Source organism: Psittacula echo, assembly GCF_963264785.1.
Source record: "Psittacula echo genome assembly, chromosome: 4".
Taxonomy (NCBI): domain Eukaryota; kingdom Metazoa; phylum Chordata; class Aves; order Psittaciformes; family Psittacidae; genus Psittacula; species Psittacula echo.
The window spans coordinates 31523861-31544995 of NC_137738.1; the positions used below are offsets into that span (position 1 = coordinate 31523861).

General features: G+C 39.4%; 1 protein-coding gene across 3 annotated transcripts; it reads left to right on the top strand.

The window, feature by feature from the left end:
- The first annotated feature begins 110 nt into the window (after nt 1-110).
- Nucleotides 111-21060, top strand: ARV1 (ARV1 homolog, fatty acid homeostasis modulator). Of its 3 annotated transcripts, none has more exons than XR_013956717.1 (6): nt 111-233; nt 10930-11049; nt 12743-12896; nt 14111-14335; nt 14796-15037; nt 17398-21060. XR_013956717.1 is itself a non-coding variant. In XM_080616776.1 (5 exons), the coding sequence occupies exons 1-5, from the start codon at nt 135-137 to the stop codon at nt 14900-14902; spliced, it is 705 nt and encodes a 234-aa protein (XP_080472902.1). In that variant the 5' UTR covers nt 111-134; the 3' UTR covers nt 14903-21060. The 3 variants fall into 3 exon arrangements, 1 of the variants encoding a protein (XP_080472902.1); XR_013956718.1 differs by having other exon boundaries at nt 17915-21060; XM_080616776.1 differs by having other exon boundaries at nt 14796-21060.
- The last annotated feature ends 75 nt before the right edge of the window (nt 21061-21135 follow it).

Here is a 21135-nt window from a genome sequence, read left to right on the forward strand (position 1 = left end):
CCTGGCCGCCGGCAGCAGCAGAAAACCACAATTCCCAGAATGCCTGGCGGTGCGGGCCCGGCCCGGCTCCGCCCCCGAACGCGGAAGTGAGGCGATTTGAAGCGCTGACGGGCTGGGGTGTGCATTCACCCACCATGGCGGCTCTTGGCGCCTACCGCTGCATCGAGTGCAGCAGGGAGGCGGCGGAGCTGTACAGGGACTACCAGCGTGGGGTGCTGCGGATCTCTATCTGCGTGAGTCGGGGTGACCGGGCAGTGGGCGTGGGAGGATGGAGGGTAGAGGAGGGGGACAAGTGAGAGGCTTCGATGTCAGCAGCAGCAGGCGGTGGCACGTGGTGCTGTGGGGCCCTGCCTCGGGCCGGGACCTGGCCCTGGGCCTAGGGCCGGCTCAGAGGCCGGCAGATGGCCGTGTTCCCTGGATCCATGTTTTCTGTTTGTAGAGCTTCCCAACATAATTTCCCTCCAGTTCCTCGAGGGCACCTGTGCAATAGCACTGCTCAGTGGTGTTGGCACTCCCGTGCTGGGCACCAGAGTGAGGTTGTCATCACGCTCTGTGTCTTCCACTCACCGACTGCAGAGCTGAGCCCGGCTTCATGGTTAGACAGCTTCAGCACAGCTAGGAAACAGCTGAACTTAAGCATCCAGGTTTGACTGATGCCTAAAGAGGCCTTCAAGAGAGCTGGAGAGGGACTTTTTACAAGGCCAAGGGGGACGAGTGACAGAACAAGGGGGAATGGCTTTAAGCTGATAGAAGGTACGTTTAGATTAGATATTAGAAAGAAGTTCTTCATTGTAGGGTGCTAAGACATTGGAACAGGTTGCCCGGAGAAGTTGTGGCTGCCCCATACCTGGAAGTGTTCAAGGCAAGGTTAGATGGGGCTTTGAGCAACCTTGTTTAGTGGAAAGTGTTGGAAGGGGGTTTGGAGCTGGATGATCTTTAAGGTCCCTTCCAACCCTAACCATTCTTTGATTCTATGACTGATGATTATTCAACATATAGGTGTGGAGCTCTGTACTCCTGACCACCTATGGTGGCTGTACTTCCCAAATGGTTCCAGCACTTTTTAGGCTGTTCACTGCTTCTTGTTATTACTCTGCCTCTCACAGAGTTCATTATTTTCCAACATGTTTTCATGATATTAAAATAACTCTTCTCTTTTAGTGTCTGCTATGTTTTCTTGGAGATCTTGCAGCCACGGGAAAAAAAACAACCAACAAGCCAACATTTGCTATTTTAATAGAATCATAGAATAGTTAGGGTTGGAAAGGACCTTGAGATCATCTAGTTCCAACCCCCCTGCCATGGGCAGGGACACCCCACATTAAACCATATCACCCAAGGCCTCATCCAACCTGGCCTTGAACACCGCCAAGGATGGAGCATTCACAACCTCCCTGGGCAACCCATTCCAGTGCCTCACCACCCTCTCAGTAAAGAATTTCTTCCTTATATCCAATCTAAACTTCCCCTGTTTAAGTTTGAACCCGTTACCCCTTGTCCTGTCACTACAGTCCCTGATGAATAGCCCCTCCCCAGCATCCTTGTAGGCCCCCTTCAGATACTGGAAGGCTGCTATGAGGTCTCCACGCAGCCTTCTCTTCTCCAGGCTCAACAGCCCAAACTTTCTCAGCCTGTCTCCATACGGGAGGTGCTCCAGTCCCTTGATCATCCTCGTGGCCCTCCTCTGGACTTGTTCCAACAGTTCCATGTCCTTTTTATGTTGCGGACACCGGAACTGCACACAATACTCCAAGTGTCCTTTCAACTATTTCTAAATTATTGTTTTCATTTTTTATAGGGTTTATGGAGTCTTATCTCCAGTGGTTAGTTTTGACTTAACACCCTCTATTTCAGTGTAGGGGAAAAAGAACTTTGGAATAGAGGGATCTGCAAATACATCTTGCCTAAGCCTTTTATCTGTGATTGTGTTTCACAACATCCTTTCTGCTCCTTATGAAATTGGTGAAGTGCTGTGCTTTGTAAGGGATTAGTTGTGTTTTGTAAGGGATTAGTTGTGTATCATTCAACTTCCTTTTGGATGGTTTCCCCCGATTTTGTAGCCCTTGGCATTTTGAGAATGCTGATAGGGGATGAGTTTATTTACTAATCCTGAAGCTATAAAGATAATGGATGACAAGAAGGTTTGTATGAAACCTGTGATGAATTCCTTTACAACTTTGTAACTTTGAGTTATTCAAACATTTCCTGGATCAAAAATAGAGATCAAGGGCAGCCAGATCACAGAGGTCTGTGACCGGTTTGTATTTGGGGAAATAGCGGTTAGCTCAAGCTGAAAGATGTATGTGTTAGATCTCAGCTTCTGTTATCAACAAAAGCCTGTGAAAACAAGATGTGTACAAATTACTGACGAGTGTAGAAGGAGCTGATTCACATCCTTCTCTTTTTCCCAGCCCAGCAGGCAGTTAAAATGGCTTGTTGCTGTAGAGCATAAACCAACTAAAAATATATACAAAAATCTCTGCAGATGTTTCAAAAGCTGGAGAGATCAGCGTTTTTCTTAAGTAGAAGACAAAGTAACAGATATTGATTTCTGCAGGCTTCAGACATGCACACTGCAAGGAGAAACTGATTGTTAGTTGCTTTTTTGTGTTAGTATAATGCATCGTATTTAGCAGTGAATATAAATTACATCAGATCGTTGGTAGTCAGATCATGCAGTCAAAATGTGTCATTGGTACATCATGAAAATGTGAATAGTTTCTATGGAGTTCATGTGGAACTTGAAACTTGCCTTTGAGATCAAGGATAAGTTGGATACAAAAGGACAAGTATAAAGCTTATGCCTGCAGCCATATCACATAAGATTTAGGACATCGTGTAAACCCAAGTCATCAATTACTCTAATAAATTTGGCCATGATAATCTCTGGGGCAAACTGGGAGCAAGTAGATGGCACTTGTTCCTCTTATTGTTTAACCATTGGCGGACCAAAGAGCCCGGTCTTCTGGAGCTGTGGTATCCTGTGTAGAATCACACTTTGGTCTCAGTTGCTGTGTTCATCATAAGCATCAAACTCTTACAAAAAGAGTAAAAGAAAGAGCAAATAGTCACATGCTCCTAGCAAATGGGAATTCTGTCCACCTTTTTTCAGCAGGTCTAGATCTGTACCATTTTTCACTTGCTTCTACCAGTCTGTTTCCTCTGTCTATGCTGTGGGTCGTTACGGTTCAATTTCAGTCTTAGATGTAGTTGCTGTTACCTGGTGCATGCCTATGCTGGTTTTGGCTAGGACAGAGTTAATTTTCTTCATAGTTGCTGGTATGGGGCTATGCTTTAGATTTGTGCTGGAAACAGTGTTGATAATTAATGGATGTTTTAGTTACTTCTGAGCAGTGCTTACACAGAGTCAAGGCCTTTTCTTCTCACACCTCCTCACCAGTGTGGAGGCTGGGAGTGCACAAGAAGTTGGGAGGGGACAGAGCTGGGGCATCTGACCCCAACTGACCCAAAGGCTATCCCAGACCATACGGTGTCATGCTCAACACATAAAGCTGGGGGAAGACGTTCAGAGTGGTGGTGTCTGTCTTTCCAGGTAACCGTTACGCGTGATGGAGCCCTGCTGTCTTGGAGATGGCTGAATGTTTGCCAATGGGAAGCAGCAAATTAATTCCTTGTTTAGCTTTGGTTTTGTGCATGGCTTTTGCTTTACCTATTGAACTGTCTTACTGCAATCCATGAGTTTTCTCACCTTTAGTGTAACAATTCTCTCCCCCATCCTGGTGTGGGGAGGGAGGGAGTGAGGGAGCGGCTGTGTGGTGCTTACTTGCCTCCTGGGGTTAAACCACGACAGTGTCATCCTCTCTAAGCCTTTCTCTCCATTTCTGGACACCCAGGAAGTGCTGATAGTAGGGTTGGTCCACACGAGGAACAAGCAATTGAAAGCACATTAGTAAGAAACACATGGTTTATAAAGTGGAAATGAGAATGTTAGAAGATTGCCAAGATCAAAAGATTCCTTCAGTTGAACTGATCTGAATTCAGTTTTATCTGTGTAGTGCAGGAAAGCATTGCTGTCGTCTCCTGCTACCAAGACCTTATGGTTTCTCACAGGGCAATTCTTGTTTTACTTTTTCCTTTTAATCTGGAAAGACTGCACTTACCCTCTGCAGGCATTCTACTCCGTGCAGGGAATGCTGTGCTCTGGCCAGAGATGTGAACAACCGTCACACTAGTGATAACAAAAAAATAGTTGAGTACAGAATGTCATTTGATACCCTTCTCAAACTTTCACAAGCAGTATGATTTTGTCGGTGTTAGGAACCATCCTAACCTAATGGTAAGGATAGCATAGAAGTCTTCTCCACTTCAGAAACTGTAAAGATCCCGCTTACCAGTGTGAAACATTATTTATATCAGGTATTTATAAAACTTAAGAAGCTCTAAAAGCTTACAAAAAGGCAAAATATTTAAGGAAAATTGGAGGTCTGAGGTAAAATTAGAAGGTGTGATCACCCACCCTGAGAACAGCTTTCATCTGTCTTTGTGGAATTAGAGCATTGAGTACTGCTACTGCATTATAGCTTAAGAGAGAAAAAGTGGAAAGAATATGGAAAGGTTGTAGAATGATACTCAGCCAGTGGACATCATCTAGATAATTTTTTTGTTGTTGGAAAGCTTTGGGATACTTGTGTTTCCCATTTTTAAGTAATACATTAAAATACTGACACATTAAGAAAAAAAAACCAAAACATACCCAATAACTGATGTGTTCCATATGACATGTAATATAAAGGGCCCCAAAAAATTGGGAACAAGCAGAACATTGCCAAGATCATTACTGTTTTATACTGATCTACAGGCTTCTCCCAGTCCTAGTTTAAAGTTATCTGTATCTGAGATGCCGATTCTCAGGCTGTTCCTGTCATTCAACACCTTCCGGAAAATGATCCTGAGGCTGAAGAAGCCAAGTTCTCCTGACGGCATCTTCTATTTAGTTCTGCATTTATTTTTAGGGTGTGTTTAACCTGATCTGAGTGTAATTTTCAGGTGGAAGATTTGAATGTCTAAGTGAAATACCATAATTTGTATTGTGGTTTTAATCTGTTGAAGAGAATAATGCATTTTTTTCCAGAGACAAATACTAACAGATTCCATTAGGGAGCATCTGTTTTCAGCCCACAATATTAGAGTACAATTTTGGAAACTCAGCGTAATATTCATGGTGCTGCTTCAGTTCAGTTCCTGCTGCATTTTTGTTGCTCTTAAGACAACTAAAAGTTTACTTGAGCTATTGTAATTTTAATGCAAGCAAGCATGAAAGACCTCACAAGTGTTACTGTCCACTGTGGAATTAAATTTGCAATGGATACTGAAGAAACTAAAGGAACCTTCTTCTGTCAAGCGTATTAAGTCCATGGAGTACCATGAAACTTGGGATGGAAAGGTCATGTCTTTTGTTAAGAGCTGTGCAGTGTGGCTAACTGCCACAGGTCCTTCAAGTTCTGTAATATCTTTTTTAATATGTTTTCTTTAATCAAGGGCAGTTTCAGCAGAAGCATAGCCCAAACATCTGGTGTTGCACATTCCTTTGCTTTTAGTGAACATACCTTTTTCTGATCCTGCATATATTTTGCTGTGAAAGTGCTGTTACAAGAGACAGGTGGAATATTGCTCTTTAAAAAGAACTTAAAGGTACTTAAAAGTGGATAATAAAATTCTGAAGAAGCTCACCTCCTCAGGGCGACCTGTTCAGTGGTAACTGGGGTGGTGGGGTGCACAGGCATGTCACAGTTGCCTCCAATGAAAGTGACTGCTGGTGGTCACTTTGCAGCTCATGGATCTTGTTCTAGTCCTGTGCTGTGAATGTGCTGATGTTTTCCCTATTCCAAACCAGAAGTGATGGTGAAAGCAAGCCTAGATGGCTGTTTATAAAGGAGACCTTACGGATATTTTGAGATCCTTAAAACTTAAATGATCTCTAAATAGTACAGCAAATCTTCATGGAATATATTATGAACCAACCATTAATAATAGTAACAAAAAACACTGTTTTGATAACACTGCACCATTATGGTATTAATACTATAGGGGGAAAAAAATCACATTTGGCTAACCTGGAATAAATTCTGCAGTCGCAGTGCAATGCATATAAAAAGAAATTAGCAAACTTTACTTATTCAGAAATAGAAGGCAAAGCATGCAATTTTAAAAAATTTGGTTTTAAACTACATGTATGTTATGTTTACATGTATGTAAAAAATGTTAATTGTGCCAGACCCTAACAAAGGGAAAGAAATTATTCATTGTAATATGTAGAGCTCAGTCAGGATCCCCCTTGTGTTTTGTAATAAGAAAGCCAAATTGCCTGAGCAGTGCACACTTCATTTAGCTTTTCTGCAATGGAAAAATAATTGAAAAGCTCTTTTATTGCAGTAAGGCAGAGACTGTGAATGCTTGAATGCAAAGCATTTGTGTGGTTAGGTAAAGAATCTATCAAGAGCACAAAGATTATTCTGGGAAATAATGTATGTTTTTTTTCTTATTTACATAACTCGCTACTGGAAAACATCACATAAGAAATTGATAAAACTGGTTTTAATTTCAGTTTTCTGAAATGGAATTCATCTGAAACTGGGCTGGTTTGGTTTTTAGCTGCTTATGACACTTAGCCACATCCATAATAAAGAACCCATTCCTGAAAGCAGCAGAGCTAATTACATTTTATTGTTTAAGGATGCAACTGGGATTAAGGGCACTCTCACAGGATGATGGGTCCGTGTTAGTTTCCCCTATGAATTTATGTAAATGGACCTATGTTCATATTGAAGCTATGTAAATGTTAAATTTTGCTGTAAAAGTAGTCCAGCAAAGTAACGTAGCTTAATTTTGACAAATGCCAAATCAACATTCCAAAATGAATACTAAAATGAAAATGTTTCACTGGTGTTTCTAATGTCCAGAGATTTCCAAATGTATTTCTGGTGTGGTTTCATGGTATTATTAGTTCAGAATGAAGTTCGGTTATATGTATATTTTTATTTTCAATCATGTCCTATGGCTTCCTCTTCAAGAACATTTTTCCCTTTGACCATCCCCATCCCAAAATACCTTTACTTAAAAATTCAGTTATGTTTTAATGTTGGAGAGAGGTCTTTGAAAGTCATATAGGAACTTCGGCCCTTCAGTGACAGTAGGTATGTCCTCAAATATTTGTACACTGCATTGTATTTGGCATACGTTTGTGAACTGTGTTTGCAGTTGAGTATCCTTGGTGAACAGAGGTATATCTTTTGAGTAGTGTTTTATAAAAGGCTGATAAACAAGTCAGAAATAACGTTTCAGTGCTTCTTTTGTCTTATTTAATACAACTGAAATGTTAAAACGTATGTTACTTTCCTTAAGTGTTTTGGATTGCTTTGATCAGAAAGAATCTGATGCCACACTATGAAGAGTATATTCCTAAATATTTGATTAATCAAAGAATTCCTAAACTAATACCCATTTAAATTAATTAGAATATTGAATACATTCAGTACCCTTTTTAGGGGAGCACAGTATCTACTGGATTTCTGTGTCGGTATCCAATATTCATAATTTTCCTTAAATTTGCCAATTTAGAAGAAGATATGTAAATAGAATTTATGATGTCAAGCTTGACCTTTCTCTTCTGCAGCGTAATCTGAAAGTATCTTTTAATCAAAATAATGTGTGTTTTTTTTCCATGTCATTTCGTGGTTTTGATGTCAGTTACATAGTTAAAGAAGATATTAAAAACTGGTAAAATAACAGAGAAATCCAGTTATTTCTTTAGATCATTTTAGACCTGGTTATGGTAACTGAGGCATTTCTTTGAGAAAACACAAAAGACTGAAAAAGCTAGATTTTGATTAAAAGATGTGTGTCTCTAATGCTGAACTGGCCATTGAATACAGCTGTGCAGAACTGCAGTTGGGAATGAGATGTGAGCACGAGTATTGTAGTTCACTCTAAAGTGCTTGACTAAAATCTTAAAACTAAACATGCAAGCAGTTCTCTGTATCTGAGCTGCTTATACTGATCTCTGAAAGTGTTAGTAATTATCAATGTCCATAAAGTTCCATTACTTTAATTAGATAAAGCTACCTGGTTAAACCTATGTGTGCATTAACGCTTCCTTGCACTGATTTTGCTGAAGTCAGGCTCTAGTCACAAGTTTTCTTCCAAGGCATTTAAGGTTAATGTCAAATGTTGTAGTAGTACAGCTGGGAGAAAAATAATAGAAAAGCCAGGTATGGAGAAAAATTCATCCTAGAGAGTCTGCTAATTCTGTAATGTTCTCATGGTATAGCATCTTCATGTTGTCCAATTGTTCTATGGCAGCACACACGAGTCTTTGCAGTAAAGTGGTTTGTGGGTCTCACAAGTCCCTGAATGAACTCACGCTGGCTAGGTCTCAGCCTGGATAAGAACAGAGGACTTTTCCTTCATACAGTTGAGACTCAAATAGAAATAAAGTATATTAAGAATAGAGCTCTCATCTAGCTGTAGAAGACAGGTAGATGTGAATGTGTGTGTGTGTGTGTGTGTGTGTGTGTGAAAAGTCCTTGAAGATGGCTGCTGTTTTGTGATAACAAAACCCAGCAGATTTCTTTTCCTGTTGAAGTAACATAAGAGAAATAGGATGCTTAAGTGTTTGGTGGTGGTATGCTGAAATACTGAATTAAACTTCATTCTCATATCTGTGGAGCAGAAGACACATTCTTATGGGTAATACCACTATTCGTGTATTTTCTTGTCGCAGTCTTCTGACATATTTGCAGTAGAATTTCTCTATCATTGGTTTTGCCTGAAGGGTTGGTCTGATAAATTTAAAATGTCTAAAATTCATGTCAGCAGTCAGTGAAAATCTTCAGTACCTCTTAACTGCAAGGTTTTTGATTGGTGTTTGGTTCACACCCTCCACTTGAAAAGACCATTCTTTCCTCTTCTCAGAAAGATTTTTGACCCTGGTCAAAAAATGTTCTGTCGTAGGAAAATTCAAGAGCATAATAAATCCTGGGGTATGCAGGATATCCTTCATCTAACCTTTATGACTCCTACTGTATTCAAGGGTAATCTTCTTTTGTGTGTTCTTCTCTAATGCTTGTGTGAATAAGCCTATAAAAAAAAAAAGAGATTTCCCAGAGATTTGACACATGTAAATTACCACCCATAAGGATATCTGGTCATGATTTCCCTGTAGAAATAAATGAAGCAAGGCAGTGCCTTTAGTTATAGTTGCAATTTCTTTTTGACTCTATTAACTCCTTTAGCTGTGGTCTTCTGTTAATTATGTCCTTTCTTCTGTCTCACTAAGTATAATTTTAGACCTTTCAAACTGTTGGTGAATTGAGTCAGTTTTTGAATTCATTACTTCTAAATTATGTACTGTCATACACAGTGTTTTCTTGTCTAATCCAAATGACTTTGTTAGGCTTTTTTCTTGAGCTGGACCAAGAAATAAGGGTTAGTGGTAGCAATATTCCTTAGACACTATTAAACTTACACATATGTTTGGATATTGTTCTTGGTGTGGATAATGGACTTTTGAGTCAATTTGATAATGAAATTTTGCAACCTCAAATTCTCCAATAATAATTCTGGTAAATAGCAAGGCAGACTTAACTTTGAACATAAGGAATCTCTATAAAATCTGAAAAAACCCTTTTTGTTCTTTCCTGAGAGTTTGTCTTTAGGTATGGGTTCTCTAATGCTGCATTTTTGACTGCTACACCATTTCGGAAAGCTCTGTGCATAGATTTCTATTCTGGCAATGTGCAGCCATGCACTCATTAAAATGGAAATAGAGATAGTTTCTGTGACTGTTGTACTCTGAGGATGGCAGCTAATGTGAAGGCCTGGGGAGAAGGATTAGCTGAGGACAGGTTGGAGGAGAAACTGACCTGCAGGCAAGCATCCTTCTGTGAATGCACTTGTTTGAGCTGAAGTACTTCCTGTGATCAAGTGCTGCTGCACCTTAGCTCTCTGCTAGAAGTTATTTCCACCTGAGGTCTGCTAGGTGAGCCTTTTGTAGGACTGTTATTTAACCATCCTGTTCACAGTTAGTGTAACAGTCTTCTGTTAGCCCTTCTCATTTAACTCAAGTCAAGAAATGTTCAACTATGAAGATAAATCAATAAATCTGAAGGGGATTGACAAGCACTTCTCAGTGATCTGGGTGAAATAACCCTTCTAGTAAGCACAGTGGGAAACAGCAGATGTATTGGACAAGTAATGATCTAATGTTTTACCACTGTTCAGTAGCAACTTCAGACTCTTTGGTTGTATCTGTGTTGTGAAAACTACATTATCAATACCATGAATATATTGGTGTTTGTTCAATAATGAAAAATTAGTTGAAACATCTGGAGAATTTATCAGGACGGAAGAACAATGCAACAGCAAAAAAACAATTACTGTCTTCTTGTAAGGAAGAAAAAGGTAGGATAGGGGGATGTGATAAGAAGGAAGTGATAGAGGAAAACAATGTTTTTTTTTCCAAAAATTCCAAAACCCCCACCAAGATACCCAGTAGGTAAGCCATGATCAGTTAACCTTTAACAAGATACCAGTGCGTTTCTTGTGTCTTGGGGAGGTAGTTTGGAGTTTTTTGCATCTGTAGGGCACAAAATGATGACTAAATACATCCTTGCAGAATTTATTATCTGTATTAATCTGAAGCCTGTAAAAATCAGTAATGTATCTTTGCTTTATAAGGGAAGTCTGTGTCAACTGTAGTGTTGATAATGGGGAAGAAATTTTTCTGAATGGATTAAAAACTGATTGAAAATGAAGATTGCATTAAGGAAAGACTAATAAGAATTGAATAGCTATTTGGATTTATGTAGTTTTGCTAAGATTGGGGGAACCAGTTTCCTCCAACTGGAGGAACCAATTTCATAAACCCTTGCCTTTTTTTTTCCCTAATTCTTGTTATTTTGTGACTTTCAGAAATCCTGCCAGAAACCAGTGGACAAATACATTGAGTATGATCCTGTTATCATCTTGATTAATGCTGTTTTATGTAAAGCACAAGCATACAGACACATTCTTTTCAATACAAAGATAAATGTAAGTTGCTATGCCCCCACCCTGTGACTTTTTTGTTAAAGATGTATTACATTTGGCAAGTTGATTGCAATAGTTGTAAAATTTTAGAGTCTGTTATGCTCCTGCCCTTCCACTGGTTCCAGCAAGCTGAACCAGTTATATCATGAGTGGAGCACATGAAATCTCAAACTCCAGCTGGTTAAAGTTACTGTCTCCAGTTGTGATGCTGCAATACCAGCAAATACAGCAGTCTGTTTACATGTAAAGGGAAGAGAAGGAACTGTATGGAACTGCTCCTGCAGTTTCCTACGCAGTCTAATTTGCCTTTCATGTTAATTGATGTTACAAGGATGATGTTCTAAATTGCATTGGAAGGGAAAGATCTAATTTCAAATTAATTTCCAAACTAAATTTCTGTTGGAAACAATTCTTTCTGAAATGAGCTATAGTGGCATAACATACCGTATTACTAATACTATGTTAATTTAACCTACTGTACCAATTTGTTGTCATATAACCATACCCTTGAAACTATAGGAAAAGATAGAGGCTTTCACATGAAGTGTTGATGCAGAGTTACATAGTCAGTTGTGCTGGCCAGGCTGGAGTGTAGAAGTATAGCTTTTCTGACAGAATCGTGTATTTTTACTTTAAGGATTAATTTCCCAGGAGGGAAGCTTGTCTAGAACAAACTGTCCAAGAATAAGTGTATCCTGTGTTAACACTGATACCTTTTGGCCAGTCCAGTGTTTAACAATGTAGATAAATGTACTCGCTTTGTCTTTCAGGCATAAATCTAAGATTTTTAATTAAGCAGTGCTTTTGGAGACTGGTCATGATGTTTTCTGTAAGGCTTCTGAAAGAGCTAATACATGTGTGGAAATTTCATCTATTCAAATAAATTGAGTTGAATTTTAAACTGTGCTTGTACGCATAATTGGCATAACTAGTCTGTAATGGAAAAAGTAGAATCCACGCACAGAAATTACACTGGTTTATTTAAATCTGTATAAAACCAGAATTAACTGCACATAGACTTACAGACTTGTTTAATATGGAAACATGGTAACTATGGGCCCTCATGATAACATTTTTGCAGTCACTTCAGAGGATATTTTTAAGTTTTGCTTGGTTATATTGCTTCATTTATTTTTGGTCCCTCACCCTTAACTGAACTAAGAAATGTTTTTAGTATAACTACACTACTAGTTTTTTGCTAAGGAGATTGTTCCAGGAAAAAACAAGGCTATTTAAGCCAGTTCACTGAATGGAGTAGTTGTCCTTAATTTTTGTCCTTTAATTTTTGATAGTGTGATTCTACTAATGCTAATAATTTTGATACTACAATTCTATGAGTATAATTCTACGGAACAGCTTCAGTTTTATATTCCTAGCTGAAACAGCCTTCACAATTTTAAAAAGAGTATAAAGCAAGCTTTAGAAATGCCATTCATACCTTCTTCTGTATGGAACTGCTCATGCAGTTTTCTACACCCTCTAATTTGCCTATCATGTGAACTGATGTTAAAAGGGTGATGTGCTGAACTAGTGGCTCAACAGAAGTAATTTGCTATTATTTCTAAACAAAGATAATAAAGCTACAGAGCTTGTTTATGTAGAGATGTTGAAACATATTTTAAATACCAATTTCATACTGATGCTTTAGTTTATACTGGTTTAATACTAATGTTTTTATTATTATTTCATTTACCAGATTCATGGGAAGCTCTGCATATTTTGTTTGCTCTGTGAAGCTTATCTCAGGTGGTTGCAACTACAGGATTCAAGCCAAAATACAGATCCTGATGACTTAATCAGATACGCCAAGGAATGGGATTTTTATAGAATGTTTGGTATAGCTTCTTTAGGTAAGGTCAATGATTAGTTCATGTCACTATCTACTCCTTAAGCACTGAATAACTTCATGAGTTTTTCAACAAGCTTGTAGTGCAAAAATTAACACAGAATGGATGTTACGTCCAACCCAGCGTGGTTAAACCATTATACACATACTCTCTAATTTGTCTCCATTCAATGCAGATGCATGTTTTGATCCTGATTACAGTTCAGACAGATATGATCAGCATTAGGTATTAAAACACTGAAAAGTGGCAATCTTAAGAAATCTTTGTCTCAATCCATTTACATAGCTTGAAGACCAGTGTAAAGCTCAGCTTAATTCCATATTTCATGTTGAATCCAAGGTTTATTCATTAAGGTGATGCAACAATAGGATGATCCTTACAGAAGTAAATAATTGGGAAAAGCTGTATCTATTGTTTGGGGTTTTTTAAATGAATACACATAAATACTGAGTAGAATAAATACTTCTATGCTTTAAGACTACATTGAAGGCAGGGGAGGGGTTTTCTTTTACTTTGGTTAATACTTTATTCTAATACTTTTTCTGTTAATAGTGTTTAAATCAAGGCCACAGACTAAAATCTGTATTCCCCATAGACATTCAGAGTTTAACTTAAGTTGTGTGTCATCTCATGTTGCTCTAAGTAGGTTTTCATAACACATCAGTAAAAATTTTGGAACTCATTTTTCAGTAGTAATTCATCTACTACAGCTGTAATGAGAGTTGCCTTGACATCTGCATTAATTCTAGTGTTACACAATGACACAGTGGTAAAAAAAGTCTAATAGTGATATTTTCACCTTAATCTTCTTATGCTGGATGGAAAGAGTTCATTGCTGGTGACCTTTTCAAAGATGACAAGTACTGATTATGTTTTATAGGCTAACAGACAGTTGAAAAAGACCCCTCTCCTTTTGTTAAAAAGGAAAAATAATTGTAAACTTCCTGTGCAGTATGGTGTCAGAAATTGAGTATGACAGTCCTATTCTGAATGTCATGAATTATTCTGAATGTCATTATGCAGAATTAGTTTAAGTAAGTAATATTCCCATGTTAAAGTGAACACAGGAAATGGAAGACGTTTGTATTTGCATATGTCTTTTAAATAGCAGTGGCTAAGTTGCATTTGGGACACGTTGTTTCACTGAAATTCATCCAAGAAAGGACTTGATTTTGGTGCTTCATTCTCTCTTTCCAACTCCTCTTATTTCCTCTTAGAACAAACTTCATTTTTGATTGGCATTTTTATTTCCTTATGGTGGATGAGACCTGAGATGCTGAAAACAAAGTCTGACTTCATTTTACTTCTCAAAGCACTGCTGTTGTCCAGCTATGGAAAGCTTTTGCTAATTCCAGCTGTTATTTGGGAACATGACTACACACCTTTGTGCCTTGCATTTATAAAAGTGTTTGTCTTGATATCAAACTCTCAGGCAATTAGAGGTATGTTTTGCTTTTTTATTACTTACATTATTTGTATAGAATGTGTGAGAATATGCAGCTGTTACAGAAATTATTGTTATATTTTTAATCAGTATCAGAAATGTGACTGAAATGGCTCTAGCTTTAAACTGTTTTGTAGACTTTAATAGAAAGGGAATGAAACAAAATACTTTATTAAAATAATAAAAATCTCATCTCACCATCATCTCTTTATATATGCTGTATTATATCCATCAGTTAGAATTTGAAACAACTCATCGTGGATTATTGAAACATAAAATAGAATTTGTTGTGTGTCTGGAAGATGAAAATTTCGTGTTGTTTTTATGCATGGCTTTGGAATGCAGACTTTTAACGTATTTGTGTGATTTCTTATACATACAAATTAATATGAAATCCCACATGTTTACATGATCATCTTCAATGGTAAGTTATAAATTTGTTCTGGTTTCTTTTGCAGTTACATTGAACTTGAACCGAATTCTCCCTTGGTTAGCTATCTTCTTTGGATTAATTCTGGAAAATGGTGTTGTCTGCTTGGTCCAGAAATTGAGATGGGATGTTTGAAACATCAGCCCAGATCTGAAGAAATACCAACAACATGATAATCATTTTCTAAGAATGATCTCTGCCAGCAGGCTTCAAAGACGCTCTTTCCATCATGATAAAGAAGGCGACAGATAACAAAAACTTGCATTAGTGGTAAGTGTAGACAGATTTAGGATGAGTCAAACTGAGAAACCTCAGAAGTTCGGTTATATAATGTGGTGAGCCATAAAACTTCATAGAATCACAGAATGGTTAGCGTTGGAAAGGACCTTAAGATCATCTAGTTCCAATGCCCCTGCCATGGGCAGGGACGCCTCACCCTCGACCATTGTCACCCAAGGCTCTGTCCAGCCTGGCCTTGAACACCGCCAGGGATGGGGCATTTACAACTTCTCTGGGCGATCTGTTCCACTGTCTCATCACCCTTACAGTAAAGAACTTCTTCCTTATATCTAACCTAAAGTTCTCCTTTTGAAGTTTAAACCCATTATCCGTTGTCCTATCACTACAGTCCCTGATGGAGTCCCTCTCCATCATCCTTGTACGCCCCCTTTCAGATACTGGAAGGCTGCTATGAGGTCTCCACGCAGCCTTCTCTTCTCCAGGCTGAACAGCCCCAACTTTCTCAACCCGTCTTCATATGGGAGGTGCTCCAGTCCCCTGATCATCCTCATGGCCTTCCTCTGGACTTGCTCCAAAAGCTCCATGTTGAGAACATCAGAACTGCACACAGTACTCCAAGTGGGGTCTCACGAGGGCAGAGTAGAGGGGCAGGATCATTTCCTTTGACCTGCTGGTCATGCTCCTTTTGATGCAGTCCAGGATATGGTTGGCTTTTTGGGCTGTGAGCACACACTGCTGGCTCATGTTAAGTTTCTCATCAATCAGCACCCCCAAGTCCTGCTCCACAAGGCTCCTCTGAATCACTTCTCTGACCAGCCTGTAGCTGTGCCTCGGATTGCTCCGACGCAGGTTGGTATCATCAGCAAACTTGCTGAGGGTGCACTCAGTCACATTGTCCATGTCGCTGACAAGCCTTAGCTTGTTTATTTTCTCATTAAAACATATGAATACATCACTATCCTACCAGCTTAATGAATCTGGCCACATAGCTATGGCTGTAACAAAAAAGGTACACTAAAAAAAATGAGTACTGCTACTGAGCACTGCTACCAATCACTGCATTTTGGCAGAAAGAGGAGGTTGAATTGTTCCCTTAAGAGGAAAGAAGAGAGTCAGTGAGGAAAATGGAAAAGCCCAAATCTGTATTTCTGCAGAAACAGATTTTTTCAAAGAGAGAAGTAAAGGTGTGCAAACAGGTTATTAGAGAAAAGGCAGGTATTGCAGAGTAAAGCTACAGTGGGAAAACTAGGTCGCATTCTCTGGCATGTTTATATAATAATCCAGAGTAATACCTAGTTCTAGAGTAATCTCTAGGAACTATAGTTTTAACTGCCTTGAAATTTTATGTGATCTCATAAATGCTTCTGCTTTGTTCGTGAAGCTGAAAAAAGTGAAAGGGAGTGGATTAAGTGATTAAGGGAGTGGAGCATCTCCCTTATGAGGAAAGGCTGAGGGAGCTGGGTCTCTATAGTTTGGAGAAGAGGAGGCTGAGGGGTGACCTTATTAGTGTATATAAATATATAAAGGAGGAGTGTCACGAGGATGGAGCCAGGCTCTTCTCAGTGGCAAACAATGATAGGACAAGGGGTAATGGGTACAAACTGGAACACAAGAGGTTCCACTTAAACTTGAGAAGAAACTTCTTCTCAGTGAGGGTGACGGAACACTGGAACAGGCTGCCCAGGGGGGTTGTGGAGTCTCCTTCTCTGGAGACATTCAAAACCCGCCTGGACACATTCCTGTGTAACCTTATCTAGGTATTCCTGCTTCGGCAGGGGGATTGGACTAGATGATCTTTTGAGGTCCCCTCCAATCTCTAGCATACTGTGATACTGTGACTCTGATCCCCAGTGTACGTAGTTGTTTGGGATATTACATGTAATGTTAAGCCACATCACCTGCACCCAGCCCTCATGTGGCAGCAGTTTTAGTGGAAGCAAAAAATGAAGTATGGGGCTGCTGAGCATTAGAGTAGTACTTGTTAAACAAACTAGCCAACTAGTTCAGGTGTTTAGGTCTGAATTAGTGAAGAAACACACACTGAAGTTCTGCACCTTTTTACCCAGCAGCCAAAGAAAGGGCACAAACCTTTTGTGCACACCAGTTTCCCTTATGTGCCATCCAATGTTTAATTTTCCTGCTTCAGTTCTGGTAGTCTGTACTATCTATAGGTAGTACTTCATTTTCCTCAGATGCAGTCTCCTATCTCTGTTTTGCAAAATGCATCAAATAATGTTTTGCAACATCTTGAAGTTAATTTCTAACAGGTTTAGAGTAAGTCTGGATTATGAGCACAGGAGGCATCAGGCATGTTTATGTGATGCAACTGCCCATGCCGTGGTAAGTTACTTGGTCAGAAAAGCAAACGGTTGCTGATTCTGTTTTAATAGGTCAGAGGATGACACCACTCCTGTGCCATTTGTGTTACACTTCACACCTTTCTGAGCATGTAGAGAAGGTAAAAAAAAACCCCAACAAATTGCAAACCCTTTACATCCATGAGACAGTTTAACACTACAATTGCTCCAGCAAGCACATAGTTTTGAAGGCTTATGAGGGATCCACCTTGCTACTGGTGTGAATTAGTGGCCAGATAATTGAGTGTAGATGTGTAGTGGACTTGCTGGCTGAGCAGCAGCTTTGGCAACATGGTACCTAGACCATGCTTTCCTTTACATAATTAGATCTGGGGAGATATTCCTCCCCAAAAAGCTTTTTTTCAATGGCATATTGCCAAAGGTGCTTTGAGTAGTGCACATCTTCCTCCCACAACACCAGCAGACAGTGTTGCAACAGAGGCTGCAGGTGGAGAAGATGCAAAGGGAAAGAGCAGTAGATCTTTCAGAAAAGCTTCAGGGGTACTGGTATAGACTACTTTCATTTTCCTCCTTCACCTTCTCTCTTGAGTTTAAGAGAGAAGCCCATGCTGGAGCAGGCTCCTGGCAGGACCTGTGGAGAGAGGAGCCCATGCTGGAGCAGGTTTGCTGGCAGGCCTATGACCCTGTGGAGGACCCACGCTGAAGCAGTTTGTTCCTGAAGAACTGCACCCTGTGAAAGGGACCCACACTGAAGTTTCTGAAGAGCTGCAGCCTGTGGAGAAATTTGTGGAGAACTGTCTCCCATGGGAGGGACTACGCACTGGCGCAGGAGAAGGGTGTGAGGAGTCCTCCCCTTAGGAGGAAACAGCAGCAGAACACAACCCCCATTCCCTGTCCCCCTGTGCTGCTGGGGTGAGGAAAGAGGCAGGGAACTCAGGAGTACAGTCAAGCCCAGATAGAAGGGAAGGGTGGGAGGAAAGTGTTTTTAAGATTTGGTTTTATTTCTCATTATTCTACACTGACTTGATTGGTAATAAATTAATTTCCTTGATTCAAGTCTGGTTTGCCCATGACAGTAGGTGGTGAGTGATCTATCCCTTTCCTTATCTCAGCCCACAAGTGTTTTGTTCTATTTTTTCTCCCCTGTCCAGCTGAAGACGGAAATCATAGAACAACTTTTGTGGGGACATGGCATCCAGCCAAGGTCAATCCTACCACAACTTTGTATGTCCCTCTTCAGAAAATACATATTCTTTCTACTGCCAATTTTGGTTTTCTGATGGCTTACCAACAATGCCTTAGTTTGTTCCTTTTAGGTTAGATTCTTTTTTCTTTTCTTATTAATCATATATGTCATGGTTATACACAAAAGACTTTATTTTTCCCTGAAATTACTCCCTTGTCTGCTCTGGCACTGGTTTCAGTCTAAAGGCTGAGTGGAGCACATTAAGTGTGACTAATGGAAGGGGAAGATTTTGCATTACATGTAATGTAAGTATTACCTAGTCAGCAGCAAAATTGTAAATACAATACATATAAATTTTGTTTGGAGACAGATTTCTTAAATTAAAGTTTATTTTGAATTTAAAAGAAATTATTTCAGGACATTTTTTGAGTTTTATTCAGAAGACCTATAATGGACATGAACACATTCCGAGAGATGAAGTGCTTATCTGTTGTGTCACATATGCCAGTAACACATCAGTTATGCACTCTGTAATGCTATCAGGCACGACCACTGGCCTTATGCAATTTTGAGGATGGAGGAGAAAATTAATAGCTACAGAGCTGTGAAATGAAAACTGGTGGTATACAGGTTTTCAGTCTTCAGAGGCATCATTGTTGTCTGGTGATGTAGGACATTCTGCCTTGTGTGGTTTTAGGGCTACTTATTTACCAGAACTAACATGACAAATACATTAAAATGTGATAAATCTTGGGGGAACTCAAGAATGCCTCTGTGTGTGGGGGAAGGTGTGTGTGCATTTTTGATGCCTTTGGAAAAGTGTTCCATATGGTGCTTTGGAGAGAACCGAGACTATTTTAAGGTACTGCCTTTTTAAAACAGTCATCTTTCTCTTGCTTTTATTCCTTTTTATATTTCCAGCTCCTCCTCTTTCTTAAACTCTTTGTAATGACATAGTCATCTGTGATGGAAGATGTATGACAAATAGCCTGCCCCATATATATATATGTTCAGTTGCTTCATTAAGGAAATTATTTACTTGGGTTAAAAATATAACAGCCTGCAAATGAACCCATGTAAACTCTTTTGAGATTTGCTTGGAATCAAAGGGGGTTTCATGACCTATAGGAAATTTGTTAGCCTATGGGGCAAATTCCAGACTTCTGTCGGATGAAATACATGGAAGATGTTATTCAAACTTGGGTTGAGTAATGGTTTAGCGATTGCACAGTGGGGGCTGGGAATTTTAACTGAGTCCATAGGGAAGATCCCAAGTATGTAGAAATTACACAAATTTTGATAATTAGAGTATAAGCTAGGAGGGGGCGTAAAAGAGAATAGAGGTGTTGGGCAGACTTCCACAAAGTTAAGAGTTGAGAAGACTGAAAACTAAGGGAATAGAGAAAATATGTAAGTCATGAGTATGAGTGAATGAATGTTCTATTCCTAAGTCCTACTCCTAAGTTTTCAAAGGATGAACATGAAGGAAGAATAAGTAGACATTTCTGTAATTGTCTAAGTGATAACATTAAATGGCAAAGGATGTCTTCCAACCAGTAAAGTCTATGGGTTTCCCTAGAAGAGTTGCCCATAAACTCATTATTTCAATGGTTTGCACCTCATCCTTGAAAATACACTTTTATAAGCAGCTGCAGAGATAAGTCACTGTGAATAGAGCTTCTTGCTGCATTCTGCAGTAGTGTGCGTAGCATTTGGGTTTGCTGCTGGAGCCAAGGGCTACCACCCTTGTGACCTTGTGCACGTACAGACAAGCGAGTCCTTTCTTCCATGACAAGTTGTATCTCAGGCATATAAACCACCATTTGTTAGCCCAGTCTTCTCTGAACTGACAGTAAAATGGGACATCTGCACTGGAAAACCATTAGCAGCTGATTTCTCATAAAACAAGAAAGCTGTTGTATTTCAGGACCTCACGTGCTTTTGTACTCCATCAGCTCTCCCCCAGCTGGGTAGTGTTAAGCACCACAGTGCCATCTGGAGATGGAAAAGGAAGCACTGTTTCCGAAACTGGAAGGAACATAAAAGCACTGTAAATACGTATTCTGTGATTAATTTTTGTTTTGCAAAATTCAAGCTTTTAAACCTAACATTCATTTTCGGTTTGGAAAACCATTTGAGTGAAGTTAGTGATGAAAACCAGGTCACAATACTTGTTTTGGAGACTTGGTATCAGGATCAATTCAATATATGCACCATGAAGCTATAAAATGCAAATTATTTTAGCATGGCAGCTCTTTGTTTAAGGCAAACGGTCGTGTAAACTGGGGTTATTCTGAGCAGCCTCACTGAGCTCAGAGAAAATTCATATGGCAAAAGATAGAGTGAATGTGTTCCTCTGTTGCTAAAAATCAATAGGAATTTTGTTGCTGAATTAATGTGAAACCCAGGTTGTTGCAGTTAAAACTTGCAGGAAGGTGGATAACAAGATTCCTGTTTTCTCTCCTGCTTCTTATAATGCTGTTTTGACCTTCTTAATCTTTCCAATAATGCTTACTATATTACTGAGGTAGCTAGAAAGAAGATCTGAACATGAACAGCTTTGTAAAATCTTTTTCCTAAACATGACCTGCTGTCCTGAATTTGTAAAGCTCTTTTGAGCCCTG

What these genes read in the sequence shown, in the direction of transcription:
- ARV1 (XM_080616776.1), top strand. Translation starts at nt 135, where the DNA reads ATGGCGGCTCTTGGCGCCTACCGCTGCATCGAGTGCAGCAGGGAGGCG. An exon ending in TTTTCAATACAAAGATAAAT is followed by an intron (nt 11,050 to 12,742) that starts GTAAGTTGCTAT and finishes TTCATTTACCAG; the next exon opens with ATTCATGGGAAGCTCTGCAT. An exon ending in AAACTCTCAGGCAATTAGAG is followed by an intron (nt 14,336 to 14,795) that starts GTATGTTTTGCT and finishes TTTCTTTTGCAG; the next exon opens with TTACATTGAACTTGAACCGA.